This window comes from Neolamprologus brichardi, chromosome 13 (genome assembly GCF_056152115.1).
Source record: "Neolamprologus brichardi isolate AB-2024 chromosome 13, ASM5615211v1, whole genome shotgun sequence".
Lineage (NCBI taxonomy): Eukaryota > Metazoa > Chordata > Actinopteri > Cichliformes > Cichlidae > Neolamprologus > Neolamprologus brichardi.
Window position 1 is genome coordinate 11,026,519 of NC_142116.1, and position 13,964 is coordinate 11,040,482.

General features: G+C 39.7%; 1 protein-coding gene across 1 annotated transcript; it reads left to right on the forward strand.

The window, feature by feature from the left end:
- Positions 1-3,516: 3,516 nt before the first annotated feature.
- Positions 3,517-9,416, forward strand: sparcl2 (SPARC-like 2). The gene is made up of 10 exons (XM_087849693.1): positions 3,517-3,537; positions 3,656-3,734; positions 4,130-4,206; positions 4,744-4,816; positions 5,158-5,269; positions 5,459-5,577; positions 5,665-5,819; positions 7,361-7,473; positions 8,529-8,623; positions 9,361-9,416. Exons 1-10 carry the CDS (start codon positions 3,517-3,519, stop codon positions 9,414-9,416), a joined length of 900 nt encoding a protein of 299 aa, XP_087705819.1.
- Positions 9,417-13,964: the final 4,548 nt, after the last annotated feature.

The window sequence follows — 13,964 nt, forward strand, 5'->3', positions numbered from 1 at the left end:
ACTGTGAAGTGCTTCTTAACTTTAACCAGATCTCACATAATATGTAGTATAGTAGTATGATTTAGCAGTTAATCAAACTTTACCCCCTTTTCTCTGTTCTAAATTATTGACCTGGACACAAATGTGGGTGGATCAATTTCATAAAACCTGCAAAAGAAGAAACTGTAGCTGAAAGTTTCGACACAGCAAGCTACCGTGGCAAGAGTCATGTATTTTTCTTAAACTCCTTTGAATAACAGGAACAACAATTTCCCCGTAATGTCAGATAAAACAGGGCCAGATTTTTTCTTTAAGAACATGGCATTTCCTGATTTTTCCAAGCAACTGTCTGTATGTCCCGTTGTCATTTCAGCTGACCAGTAATTCTACTTGGAAAAGTTTAGCTGCTAGCGATATAAAATTCACAAACTGTGTGAAGAAAAAATAGCATAATAAGCACCAAGATACAGTTTGCCTTAATACGTCAAACATCAAAGGCAGAAAAATCATACTTGTTATTCATCTCTGGCTATTTTCCACCGCAGGTCTTTTATTCTGTCTTTCTGTCTCCCTCCCTGAGCCTGGTTCTGCCAGAGATTTCTTCCTGTTAAGAGGGATTTTTTCCTTCCCACTGTCGCCAAAGTGCTTGCTCATAGTAGGTCATATGATTGTTGGGTTTTTCTCTGTATGTATTATCGTAGGGTCTACCTTACAATATAAAGCACCTTGAGGCAACTGATGTTGTGATTTGACCCTGTATAAATAAAACTGAATTGAATTGAATTGAAGCACCCCCTTTTCACCACAGTTCTGTATTTTTCATATCACTTATCCATTAAAAGCATTCAAAACAAAAAGATTATTATTTTGTTTTATAGTTTTTGCTTTATTCATGTCAGCCATTAAAAATATGTATATGAATAATTTTCAAAGTAATATTCTGTCAAGTGGCAAAAACAATGAAAAACAATGGCTCTAAAACAGATTAAAGGATACATCAGGTTTACAAATCCAGATGAAGTGAATAGAAACAAAGGAAGGATTTTATGTAACATGAGCATGAAAGTGAATGAAATCCAGCATTAATAGGCAGCGATAGCTCAGTAGGTAGAGTGGTCACCCCATGATTGGAAGGTTGGGGGTTTAAATCCACTTACCAGCTACTCTAAGGTACCCCTGAGCAAGGTACAGTCCCTATAGTCCCTGCTCCCCAGGCGCTGGATTGGTGGCTGCCCACTGCTTCACTAAGTGAATGGGTTAAATGCAAAGAGTAATTTCCCCACGAGGATCAATAAAGTATGTGTTATTAAATTGCTTGTTTTACATTTTATGAGTTATGCCTCTTTCATTCCAACCCGAAAGATAAGGGAAGTTTAAAAAAATGAATGTTAAAAGATTTCAAGAATCTGTTCCATAAATCAGTCATTGGATATATGTTTTAAATCTTTAACTTGTTCTATTTTTCTGGGGTGCAAGAGTAGAACAGTGTACACCTTTATTAATTATTGATTAATTAAATTAAAACACAGTCTTACTTATCTAAAGAGCCTCATCTGAATAAAAAATGCTGCTGCAAGTTAAAATGGCTCTCTTTGTACCTATATACTCTCACCATCCACCTTGCTAGTACTGAGTTAAACCCCCTCTTGCCCTCAGAACCTCATTTAATTCTTTATGGCAGGACTCAACACAGCACTGGAAACATTCCTCAGACATTTTGATCCATATTGACGTGACGGCATCACAAACTTCCTGCAGATTTGTTGGCTGCACATCCATGAACTGAATCTGCTGTTTCACCGCATCTCAAATGTGCTCTTTTGGATTGAGATCTGGAGACTGTGGAGGCCGTTTGAGTGCAGCGAATACATGTTCGTGTTCAAGAAATCAGTTTGAGATGATTTGAGCTTTGTGACATGGCGCAGTAAGCTGCTGGAAGCAGCCATCAAAAGATGAGTGCACTGTGGTCATAACACAGTGCTGTGGTCAGCAACAATACTGAGGTAGTGGAGGTGTTTAAGGGGCTTAAAGCGTGCCAAGAAAAATTGCCATACATCATTACACCACCAACAGCAGCCTGAACAACATCCTGCTGAAGGTAGGACACTACTATCAAAATGTTGCAGCAGAAATTGAGACCCTTCAAAGTGGCAACTGCAAAACTTCTGCTCAGTGGATATTTTCTCTTTTTCAGACCACTCTGTAAACCCCAGCAATGGGAAAACCCGACCAGATCAGCAGTTTCACATTCAAAGTCACTTAAATTAACTTGCCTCCCCATTCTGATGCTCAGTTTGAATTTCAACAGGATGTCATATGATTGGGTTATAAGATATTTTGTTAACAAGCAGTTAACCTGCTAAGTGGCCAGTTAATTTAAAAAACAAGAACAAAAAAAAATCCCATTAACTTAACTTACATTTTATGGGCTGTGAACAGAGACTTAACTTCAGGCTTGGCAATTGGTGCCAGTTGTCTGCTGGGTGGGTTTAATTCGCTTTCCAGTCTTGGACTATACACATCCCAGACACTCCCATAATGTTTAGCTTTTATATATTCAGTTCTGAGCTTTCTTATCCAAGGTGAAGAAGTGTAGTGCTGAGATTATCTATCATATTGACTTCAAGCTTTTTCTTTACTGGTGTAAACAGACCTGTATGTCTTCTATCAGCTTTTCTTAAACCAGATATCAGCACCCAGTTCTCTTGATCTTGACCACTCAGTTCTTCTCTGTGCACCATACTGCCGATTGTTGAGTTCCTCCCTCTATGAACTAACTCACTGTTTATTATCCAGCAGATAATGCTGTCATCTGCATACCTTTTTTAAATAAAAGGCAGTCCAGTAAACAACCAGCACTCACTGACAGCTCAACAGTAAACAGTAAGTAAAGTTTCTGACATTGTCGACAAAGCGGCTAGTTTACAAGCTTAGTAAAAGCAGAAGCATATATATTTTGTTGGACTGCAACAGTTAGCTCTCAACCCGAATGAACAACCTGTTTAAAATCATTTTGGTATTGGTAAGGAGTGGCTTTCCAAGAAAGGTGGCTGCAGAAAGGAATAAACCCCTGTGCCCTCGTCAAATTTACCAGACTATGGACACTTGTGTCAAAAATGCTTATAAATCATCATACATTAGCCTTGTATATTTTTAGTGGCAGTCACATAATGAAATTGTTGTTTTCCTTTCTAACCACTAGAGAGCAGCCTTTGCTATGTTATTGAGTTTGACCGGTCATATTTTTAATGGTATTCTTTTTCTGCATATACTCTCTCTCTTTTCTCTTTGGGTGTGTGTGAGCATGTGTGTCTGAAACACAAAGGGGATTTCAGCTTGAGACAATAGTGTGACCATATGGTCTCCCTGGCCTGTAAATCATCATGTGGTCCAGTGCCAGCTTCCATGAAAACTACTCCACCTTCCTAAATTCTCTCTCTCTCAGATCTTCTTTACGAAAACATTCAAGTGCACATGGTCTTAAACTAATACTGACTTCAGATCCCTGTTCACTTCACTGCAATCAAAAGCGGGCTGATGCGAAAGAGACTCAGAGAGGTAAGCAGAAGGGGAGCAGGGGAGCTGGAAAAGGGGGGAATGCAAAGAAAAGATATTAAATCAAATAAAAGAAAACTTAAAGACTGTTAAAGCCGGCTGCAAAAATATTCATCCTCAGCGGAGGAGACAGAACAAGGCAACGAAGGAGAACGCTAACAAGGGAATAACAACAGAAGGAAGGAGTGACAGAGGCCCTGGTAAGATGTTTTTCCTCAAGCAGTCAGGGGATAGAAAATGACTTGTTATTCTGCAATAACTTCCTCAACTGAAAGCTGAATGTTCTCTCAGTGTAATTCAACCCTCTGCTTCCTCTCTGATGGAAAATCATTTTCTTTGGTGCTTAAAACTCAATGAGCTGCATTGTTTCCCGCTACATTATGAGAATGACTGGAAACAGGGTAAAAGTCAGAAAATTACAGCACAGCAGAAAGAACAATTAGATTCAAATGCACTGATTAGCTGTTCTGGGTTCTGGGTAAACTGATCATTTTCTGCAACATTTATCTTTATTCGATTTTAACTTAATATGAGGAAATGTAAAGGAAGATACTGGAAACATAAAATATGTCGATTCGTCATTTTCCTCTTACAGCCCCACTGGGTGGTTCAACCATGAAGTTGAACATCATTTGTAGCTTGTTTCTGCTCCTGGGTGTTCAAACAGTAAAGGTATGTTTAACTTAATCTGCCTAATTTCGGCTTTCCACAGAAAAAAGGGTCAATGTAAATATTACTAATGAGTGAAAAGTAAAAATATTTGAAATTATGTTCTCCTGACTTTTTTCTGTTCCACTCATCAAGTCTGTTTTGTCACAGGTGTTAAAAAGAAAATTTGTGAGTTATAGAATGTGGCTCCAGTATTAAAGTCACCTGTTTCACATTTGATCTGGGAAGGATTTAGGGGCAGATGTGGACCTGGCTGAGACTACAAAGTTTGGAAATATCAGTATGGAATTGAGGTGTACTGTGAGAGCAGATTGATGTAGAATGGATGCCCATTTTTATTTTGGCTTTATGATGTGTGCTCTTTACAGTACAATGATGCCAAGAAGCTGACTTTTTTAATGGTACAGAATATTAGTTTAAAATGAGAATGAAAAGGAAATTTATGCCAGAGTTCGGTGCTGCCACTAATGATTTTAGCCGCAGATAAAACATAAATGCCCGCCTTTTTTTGTCTATTAGAAAACTGTGTGTGTGTTTCAGGGAGGCAGAGCCCAGCGCAAACAGAGACAAGCTGAAGAGCGCCTGAGACCTTACATTGGCAGAGTTAAACCAGGTAAGAGGAATGCCACATGACTGCATGCAAGTCCCGTGCACATTCCTCTTTTTCTAAATGTGCAGAACTAGAAAGTGATCAAAAATACATTAACATTTTCACATACCTGGTCAGTATTCGAGTCACCATCCAGAACTGGCAGGAACTGTCATGGATGCATGATACACATAAACACGATGAACACTCTTAAGCATATATTAACATAAAGAAACTATAGCCAGAAATTCTGAAGACAAAATAGGTCCTAACCTAGTAATATCAAGTTGAAACTAATAAAATGGCTGGTGAGTGTCGATGTAAAAGTAAGTTGACACAAGGTTGTTTTTCTATTTCTGCTTCAGAAAAGCTTTGTGAGCTGCTGAAATGCCGTACTCCAGTGGGGTCTTGGTGCCAGGTAGTTCAAGAAAACGGAATTCTCATCCCCAAGTGTGTTTGTCCTCAGTCCTGTCCACGGTAAACAACATTTGGTTCTTTAATCATTTTCAGGCTTTAAAATATTTTGTCCTTACAGGAAGTTTATACTTATATGGGATTCACAAATATATGTAACTTTTGGAAAGACATGTTAAGGTAAAGCAGTAATCTGGCACATTGTACACTACATTCTCACATGTGAATTTTGTCTGTGGCTCATGGAATCAGGCAGAGGGCACCAGTGTGCAGTGTTGTGGGAAAGACCTATGAGAATGAGTGTTGGCTTCATAAAGATGCCTGCAGAAAGAGGCGCCGCACCGGACTCGCTCACACAGGACCCTGTCTGGGTAAACACGCATAGCATTAGACATTACACACGGTTTCCACTGTGTATCACAGTCTTCCAAATTAGCTCTGATGTGCCTTATGATCAGTCCCCAAGGGTAAATGCACCGAGGAGGAGTTAGGCCAGTTTCCATATCGTCTCCTGGACTGGTTTCTGCTCTTGAGTCGTATGGGGGAATCCTACGCACCTGCTGCCCCACCCCAGAGCTGCCTGAACCACACCCAGAGGACACAGCTGGCACAAGTAACTCATACTTCACACTTAAAGTGAGCCTGTTCAGCAGGTTAACAGGGATAAGAAGATAACTGTGAAGTAGTAAACATAATCCATGATCTATGATGACCTCAGCCAGTGATGATGGAAATAAAATCCTTTCCATAAAGTGAAAAGAAATTTTCCCTTTCACTGTAACCAAACACTGAACATAAAGCTGTTTTTCATGACGGACACCATCTTTGTGCTAGATACAAACTGCCCTCCATGGGTCTAGTGACTGATCGATGTTAACAACCTACCATAAGTGGTAAGTTCTTATGTTGCTTGTGGTGTGGTTGTCCACAGACTGGGACAGGGGCTCTTAAGACACCGCGTATAAACAGTATTTGGTCAATATTCACTAAATTATTCAATAACATGGTGAATAGGGGGATAACTTAATATCCTCTGTCCATTCTCTTGACCTCCTGGCCTCAAATGAATTAAGTGAAAGCTCACTGCATTATTTCTATGATACAAAAACAAATGTAGAGTGTTTTGGGATAGTGTTACATCATAAAATTCCAGCATTATGGATTTTTCAGCAATGCTGATTCTAGCATGAGAGAAATAGAACTGCAGCCTACTGTGATACTGTAATAGCAACAGTGCGAGTGAACAGGTGAAGCATTTACCGTGTTTCCATTTCCTGTTTAGCTTGGTAGCATGCTAACAGTCTGATGGGAGAAAGACAACAGGTCTTTTATATAAACAAAAACATTTCTGTAATTAAAATTGGAAAAATTTCTGTATTTTTATGAGACTTTAATGAGAATTTCTGTGGTGAAAACTGCAGTAAATCCACAACAAATCTGTTATTTAATAAACAAATCTATGTAAAATTAAAGAAACTATAGTTCTGTTAGTGCCATTTAGTATCACTTCCGTTATCTCATATTTAGATATGTTACACTATTAAACTAGGATTTAAAAGTTGAATCTATTATTATTATTATTATTTTAAATTTTGGGCTGTATTTTTGCAGTCTTTTTATGCCCTTACACATTTTTAAAAAATTAAAAAATTAAGAACGATTTTTACACATTTTTCATGTTATTGTTGTTCAGCATGTTAAATCACCTTTCATTTTATTTTATTTTATTTCACTAGAATTTTCACGTCATTTCATGTATTTAAAATAACAGGAAAATTCTGTAAGATGTATAGGAAATATTCTGTTAAATTACAGAGTTTCGTGGGTTTATTGATTGATTAATTTGTTGCTTTTTGTTTCTTTTATGTTTTCGGAGAATGAATCATAGATGTGTGGGACTTTAGGGTTTGAAAAGTAAAAGGCAATGTAAACGTACCTTCTTTCTAACTTTCGAACTACCTTCACTAACTAGTGTGTGATGTCACAATGACTCTGTCCATCTTTTTATACAGTCCTTGACCAAAACCACCATTGTGGTCGGCTGAATCTCCTAGTTAGCATCACACATTTATTGTATTTATGTGATATGACATAAAGAAACAGAAAAAACAAGTATTGAGTTGAGTAGTGTGCTTTCTCTCTCTCCCTCTTTAGAAAAGATTTACCCTGTTGGACAGGAATAAAGATGGCAAGTTGAGCCGCAGGGACCTGAGGAAGCTGCATTATAAGAGGATGCCTTTGGAGCACTGTGCTACACCATTTTTTCAGTCAGTCCTGCCTTCACCGGCCTTGCTGCATCACATAATGATTAACTTTCTTGTCTGATATTTAAATAAATTAAATATTGGGCAGTTTATTGAGGGGGGGGGGGGGGGGGGGGGGTAACATCCCACTATAGCAATCTCACAAGTTGTGTATTACATGCATGTACTAGAAGCCAGCAGATGATAGTGTAACATCTGGCTGATTTGATAAGTATCACAATTTTAGATATGGCCATTTTAATTAGTTGATGAAATCTTACTCAAGACCATTGCTGTTTCCTATGTCCATATTTCATCACCTCATGTGACACAAGAGGTTTGTTGGCCTAATTGAAATCTTCTGTCTTTTGCAATATGCTATTGTTTGGCTAATTACAGAAATACAGAGGGTTAAAAATGTGACACCGAGATGCAATTCGCCCCCGCTCTGACCAAGCTGCACCTCCCACCATGCTGTTCTCTCTGCATGCCATCTATCCATTCATTTCCATGCCAATCCTGTATCCTCCTCCCTTTCGATCTCATGACCACACCATCTCTCCATTATCATACTCCTCCTCCATGCCGAAGCATTTCCTCTTCTTATCTGTGCTTCCTGTTTTTCTCTCATCTCTGATACAAATGCATTTATCCTCAGCCTCCCTTTCTGTCAGCCAGTTATTCCTTTTCACTCTTCCCTCATTCTTCCTTCCATCTCCTTTTTCTTCTCCCATCCGTACTCCCACCCAACCCCCCTTTTCTCTGCCAGTCTGCAATGACAAGTTTTGTGGGAGCAGGGCTGGCTGTGTCAATGTCAAGCCATTCCCAGCAATGATAATGTTTATTACCAACTGTGCCTCCCGCTGCCCATGGATTAACACAAATTGAAGGAGTACCCTTCAGGGATAGTGCTGCACTGTGAACTGAAAGACAATGGCTGCTGAAGAGCCCCAGTGCAGTTCCTTTCCACACCTATAGATATTTAAACTATAAACTACATCTCTGTATCGTTGTGTATGTGACTGAATATAGGATGTGTTTCTGTAAATCATCTGTTTTCTTCTGTGCTATGTTTGCAGGTCATGTGATCGTAACAGGAACAGGAAGGTGACCCTCAATGAGTGGACAGCATGTTTGGTGGATCGTTCTGAGGCCTGGTTCTATCAATTAATGTGTCAGTAACAAGTTCTTACCTACATTTTGCTGTAATTCTTCATAGTCACACACAGCGGTTTAATTAGACTACAGATTAAATTTCTGTATCTCTAATCAAAAGTCCAAGTTAAAATCTGCAAACTCTGTTTTATGCTGTTGATGAAGAGCAAAGATGCTCCATAATTATTCTAGACAGCCTGCTTCCAGTTTTTATCTAAAATTACATCTAAATTATGACTATTGTGCTTTTCATGAAGCCTTTCCATAAAGCTGGTGGACTGCCTGAAACATGGTCAAAATACACGCACAGGAGAGAAAATATCACTCCCACCACAGCTAGAGGAGGGACAAGAGTAGGAATAAGACAGATTAAATGATTAAGGTTTAATTGTGTCTTCTTTGTATCTGAAATGTTAAGATGAGACTTATTTTCTTGAATTTAAATGTCTGAATTTGAAGAATTCTAATTAGGAAAGATATTATACAGTGTGCAGATTTTTTTTAGAAGAGTCAGATCACAATAAATCTGTGGATATAGTTTAAAGCATTTAAATGCTAGCATGACAGTTTTAGGTTCATTCTTTACCAGCTACAGTTCTCACACTTTCTATCAACCACAGATTATTTCAGAGCTATTTTCTTTTAAATATTTTATCCTTTTTTCCTGTCAAAACAGCCAGTTGTCTGCAGGGGGTTTATTTGTCTGCATCAGTGCTTTTTCAAAACCTAAATTCTTAATTTTTGTTTTACCCACAGCAATGAGAATGGGTTCTGTGAAGTTGTGTCCTACAATCAAAAGGAACTACCTCTGACACGTCTACTTCTTTGTCCTGTTAGGAACTTGCAGGTCATATCGTGACAGTTGCTTGATTTTAAAGCTGATATTAAAGGATGACATCGCTACACACACTGACTTAGTCATTGATTTTACCTCTTCTGACATGTGATTTATGGTGTCGTGAAATCTGATGGTCTGCTGGGTGCCTGTGGGTTTTTATGTGTGCTCAAAGGGGACAATTAAAGGTCTAGACAGGATGAATGCTAATCATATTGTTGTTAATTACATTTGCTGACATCTGTAAAACTGTTAAAAAACACACACACATATCGGAGACATGGATAACCAATTAAAAGGAAGATGTCACAGACAGACAGTGTGATATGCAGAGAATGTCAAAGTAGATGGGGGGAAAAAACATGGGGAGAAGAAACACTTAGTGGGGGAAGACGTGACCAGAAAAGAGACAAAGAGTTAATAAAAGAGTGAAAGGTAGAAGTAGCGAAAAGTGTCATAATGCAATGGAGGAGGGCGAAGGCAAAGTGACTGAAGAAAGGAGAGAGCAGCGCAAAGTGTGTTTGACGGGAGGAGGTAATGCACTGTAAATGGGAGTTGAGAGTAATGGAGTAATGCATAAAAAATGGATCAGAAATGAAGGAAAGACTGAGAACGGGGAGTGAGGGGGGGGGGAATGGCTGAGAAGGCAGGAGGAACTGAGGAGACGGGGAAATGCAAAACATTTTCTTTGGAGCAAGCCCTGTAAATAGCATCTTGGAGCATGATGCGGAATGTTTGAAATACTTGACCTCTGCTAAGGTCAAAAAAACTTGCATAATGCAAGCTTGCTGACTTTTTGTGCCTGTGTACCATTTATAATACATGCTGCTTCTAGAACTCTTGTTGCATCTTGTTTGCTTGTCACTATTTTATGTGCAAATCTGTGAGAAGTTGCACATGTATGTGTGGCGTGTGTGCGTGCGTGCGTGTGTATGTGTGGCCTAGGGTGGGCTCTTTGACATGACTGGATTCTCTAGACTAATTAGCCTTTAAATTTACCATGCCTGAAGGATGAAGAGGAGAAAGACAGACACTGAAAAGGAGATGAAGAAAGGCGGGGAGATTTCGCTACCCAATATGAGATGCAGATTCAGTGCAGACATGGGGCAAACGAGGACTAAAGACTGCTTGCAGTAGATGTTTTCCAAAAAGTAAAAGTGCATCATCATAAATATCAAAACAAGATGTTTTCATTCCATCTGATTTTTCACTCAAAACTTTTGATTAAATGAAGTGGACCACTGGAGGGATGCAGTTTTCCTTGGCATATAGACGGAAAAACAAGTCTGAACTGGGAGGAGAAGAAGCATGAAGAAAGAACAAAAGCAAAGAGATTAACTGCGCTGAATAGAAGAGAAACTATCTACTAATTGTGAGTGACCTGCAGAACGGTGAGTCGTTGGTCCAGGCTGTTCGCATTGTGGAAACAAAAAAAATGAGTATAGTTCCCAGCTTCCACCAGTAAACATCTCTTCATTCTCTCCCTTCTTCCCCAGGGACGAGTCTCTTTATCCAAACGAAACACATAATATGAGCTGCTGGGGCCACCCCTGAAGGTCCAGCATAGCCTGCACACCTCCTCCACCTCCTCGCCAATGTTCTTTCTTTGTCTTCATACCCCCTCCTCTGCTAATAGATTCCCTCTCATTACCTCTGGACCACCATCTCCACCTCCATCCCCCATCCAAACACAGAAAGGGCAGTTGCAGATTGACCCACATAATCCTACTTTACCTTCTTCTCACACCAGCCACCGCAGCCGTAAATGCACACCATCCACCTCCACTCCTACTGTCCTTGCCCCTCCTGTCTCACTTCATTTGGATATTAGAGATATCCGTGAGCCACCCACCTCTCTAACCATGTCCTCTCACCCTCATCCTTCTCCTCCTCCTCCTCCTTTGGATGCTGATCAGTGATTTGATCTGTGATGGCTTGCTTGCATCTCTTTTTCGCTTTTTGTCTCTCGCACACACATTTACACACACTCCCATGGGACTCTGACAGCATAGGAGCAGATGGGCGGCTGGTGATGACATGTTGTTAAAAATAAAGATTCCTGTTAACCCGTTGTCGGCTTGCACACCCTCTGTCCCTCCCTCATGTCCCCCCATTTCATCTCATCTCTCCCGTCAATCTCTCTCTATCGCTTTTCACACTCGGAATCCCTAATTCTTCCTTTTAGTTTAGCTTGTAACAAACAGGATGGGATTCAAATGCTACAAAACCAACTAACTTTGGCACTGAAAGCATGCAGCTCAAGACCCCCCGACCCCCAGAACATGATATTTAATACATGGCTGCCATAAAGACGTCCCCCCTGCATTATGCATGACTTGTAAGCACACATCAATAATAGATGAAAAGGCCAGTTTTGCAGTTTCTTTTCATGCAATTATGCCAAATGAAATTTTTATTCTCACTTTCTGTTTCTTTTTCTGCGAGTGGAGTTTGTCCTGTGACTATTTCGTGATAAATTATTAAAAGGCAACACAAGGGGGTGGGAGGGATCAAAAGAAAAATTCAGGCCGGTCATGATGGCAGTGAAACAGAGAGAAGATGTGTGTGTGTGTGTGTGTGTGTGTGTGGGAGAGCTTGTGTCAACCAAGCCTGTTCATCCATTCCAGGTCTGACAGATGTCCTACAGATGTCCATAGTCTGAGGAAAACAGACTACAGCATGATTCTCAAATCAAATTCTTCACCAAAACAGCATAAAAGTTGTTAGAACACAGCTCATACACAATGTTGGAGGGTATGCATTCATTAATCTCTCTAAGGTTAATCACCATCCAACCTTCAAAAGAAGCCGCCATATCGTGCTCTGCCAGATTGCCGACTTTCAAAACTGCAAAGTGGGCCAGCTTATAGAGAACGATACAGAGAGAAAGACTGGTGCCTTTGAAAGAGAGTCCAGTCACTCAAAGGGTCCTTACTTAAAAAAAAAAAAAAAAAAAAACGAAGACCAGTTGTGGCCACTGAAGTGATACATTTATTAATAGCGTTCATGTGCCACATTTTTTATTCCACTTTGAAGTGATGTTGGAGGCAAAAAGAGGCAGAAGGAGACAGGGAGGAAGGGAGAGAGTGGGTCTCTCGGATTCTAGCCTGCGGTCACACAATATTCCCTCTGGGTGGAGTGGGTCCCATTCAGAGCGACCTCAATAGCCCTACACTGAAGTACCTATAGTGAGTGAGTGAGAAAAGGCCCCATCAGAAAATGGAAAAAGGGGAGTTAACACACAGCTCTCTCTATTTTCTGATGATATTGATTGAAGAGCTCAGAGAGACCAGGGTGCCATTGTGTGGAGATAAGAAATCTGGGTGGGGTTGGAGAGCCACTGAGTCTACTGAGACCTGCACTTGACCTGTGGGTGGAGGACAAGAAGCCTCCAATATGGTTGTCCCGTATAGCCTACAGAATAAATATGTCTCTGTCTGGGCTTTGAGTTTACTGCATGTACCCATTGCAAAGTGATGAACCTGTTAAACCAACTCTGAAACTAACAAACTAAGAAAGTGCTGAGACCAACAGTCAAAATACAAGTACAAATAGATGACTGATGTCAGCTATTTAAAGCTGGGAACTGATGGGAACTTTTTTCTTTCTTTTTTTTTTACAGATTAATGTTTCAGTTGGTATCAATCCACCTCTTCTTTCTGGGAAAATATGATGCGAGGAGCTAAGCAGGAAGAGTACCAAATGGGGCAAAAGGATGGACAAGTTACTGCCTATAAAATATTTCTTCATTAGTAATGCATCAATTTGCAGTTTAAAAGAAAAGAAAACAAGAAAGGGTGTGTTTATTTGTTCATTTGTGTGCCGGTGAGAAATTTTACAAGAAGAATCAGGCCAGCAGTTTGCCTGCTTCCCATTTTTGTGTTCAGGCAGACATGCAATAGCCTCTCATGTGAATCTATTTAAGGAGGATGACGTTAACTCCGTGGGTAAGCATGAATTACACTTAGAAATATGTAGTCTAGTGTGCAATGTGCAACCATATGTGGATGGAAGGGTGCAGAACTAAATATTAAGGTAAATCTAACAAGTCGGCATGCATGACACAGACCTATAAGAATAATGCACTTGACTTTTACTCACTAAATCTGAAGCGCAGACTTAGTCAGCACAACTATACCCACAGAAAGCCATATTTTCTGTCAGATAATTACATTAATAGTTTTGCAAGGCACTAACAACACAAGCTTGATTTAGACGTCCATTTAAGTTACCAGCAGACAGAAACTGGCTGCAGCTACCTGTCATTTAAACTAGCCACAAGAATAATAGTAACAATCTTAAGTTCCATAAAGTTTAAATCGGCCAGGTTAAAAACAAATCGCTGACAGTGTAGTTGCTTGTTAGGGAAAAAATAGCTACAGAGAGAAATATTGATAAAATTGACCATTTTAACATAAAATTTTCCTGCAATTTGCTAACTGCTGGAGCCAGCCTCACCTTCATTTTTCAAACTTGGAGTTTGACTCATTTCAGATAGGTATATAATAACAATTAGCAACCAAAT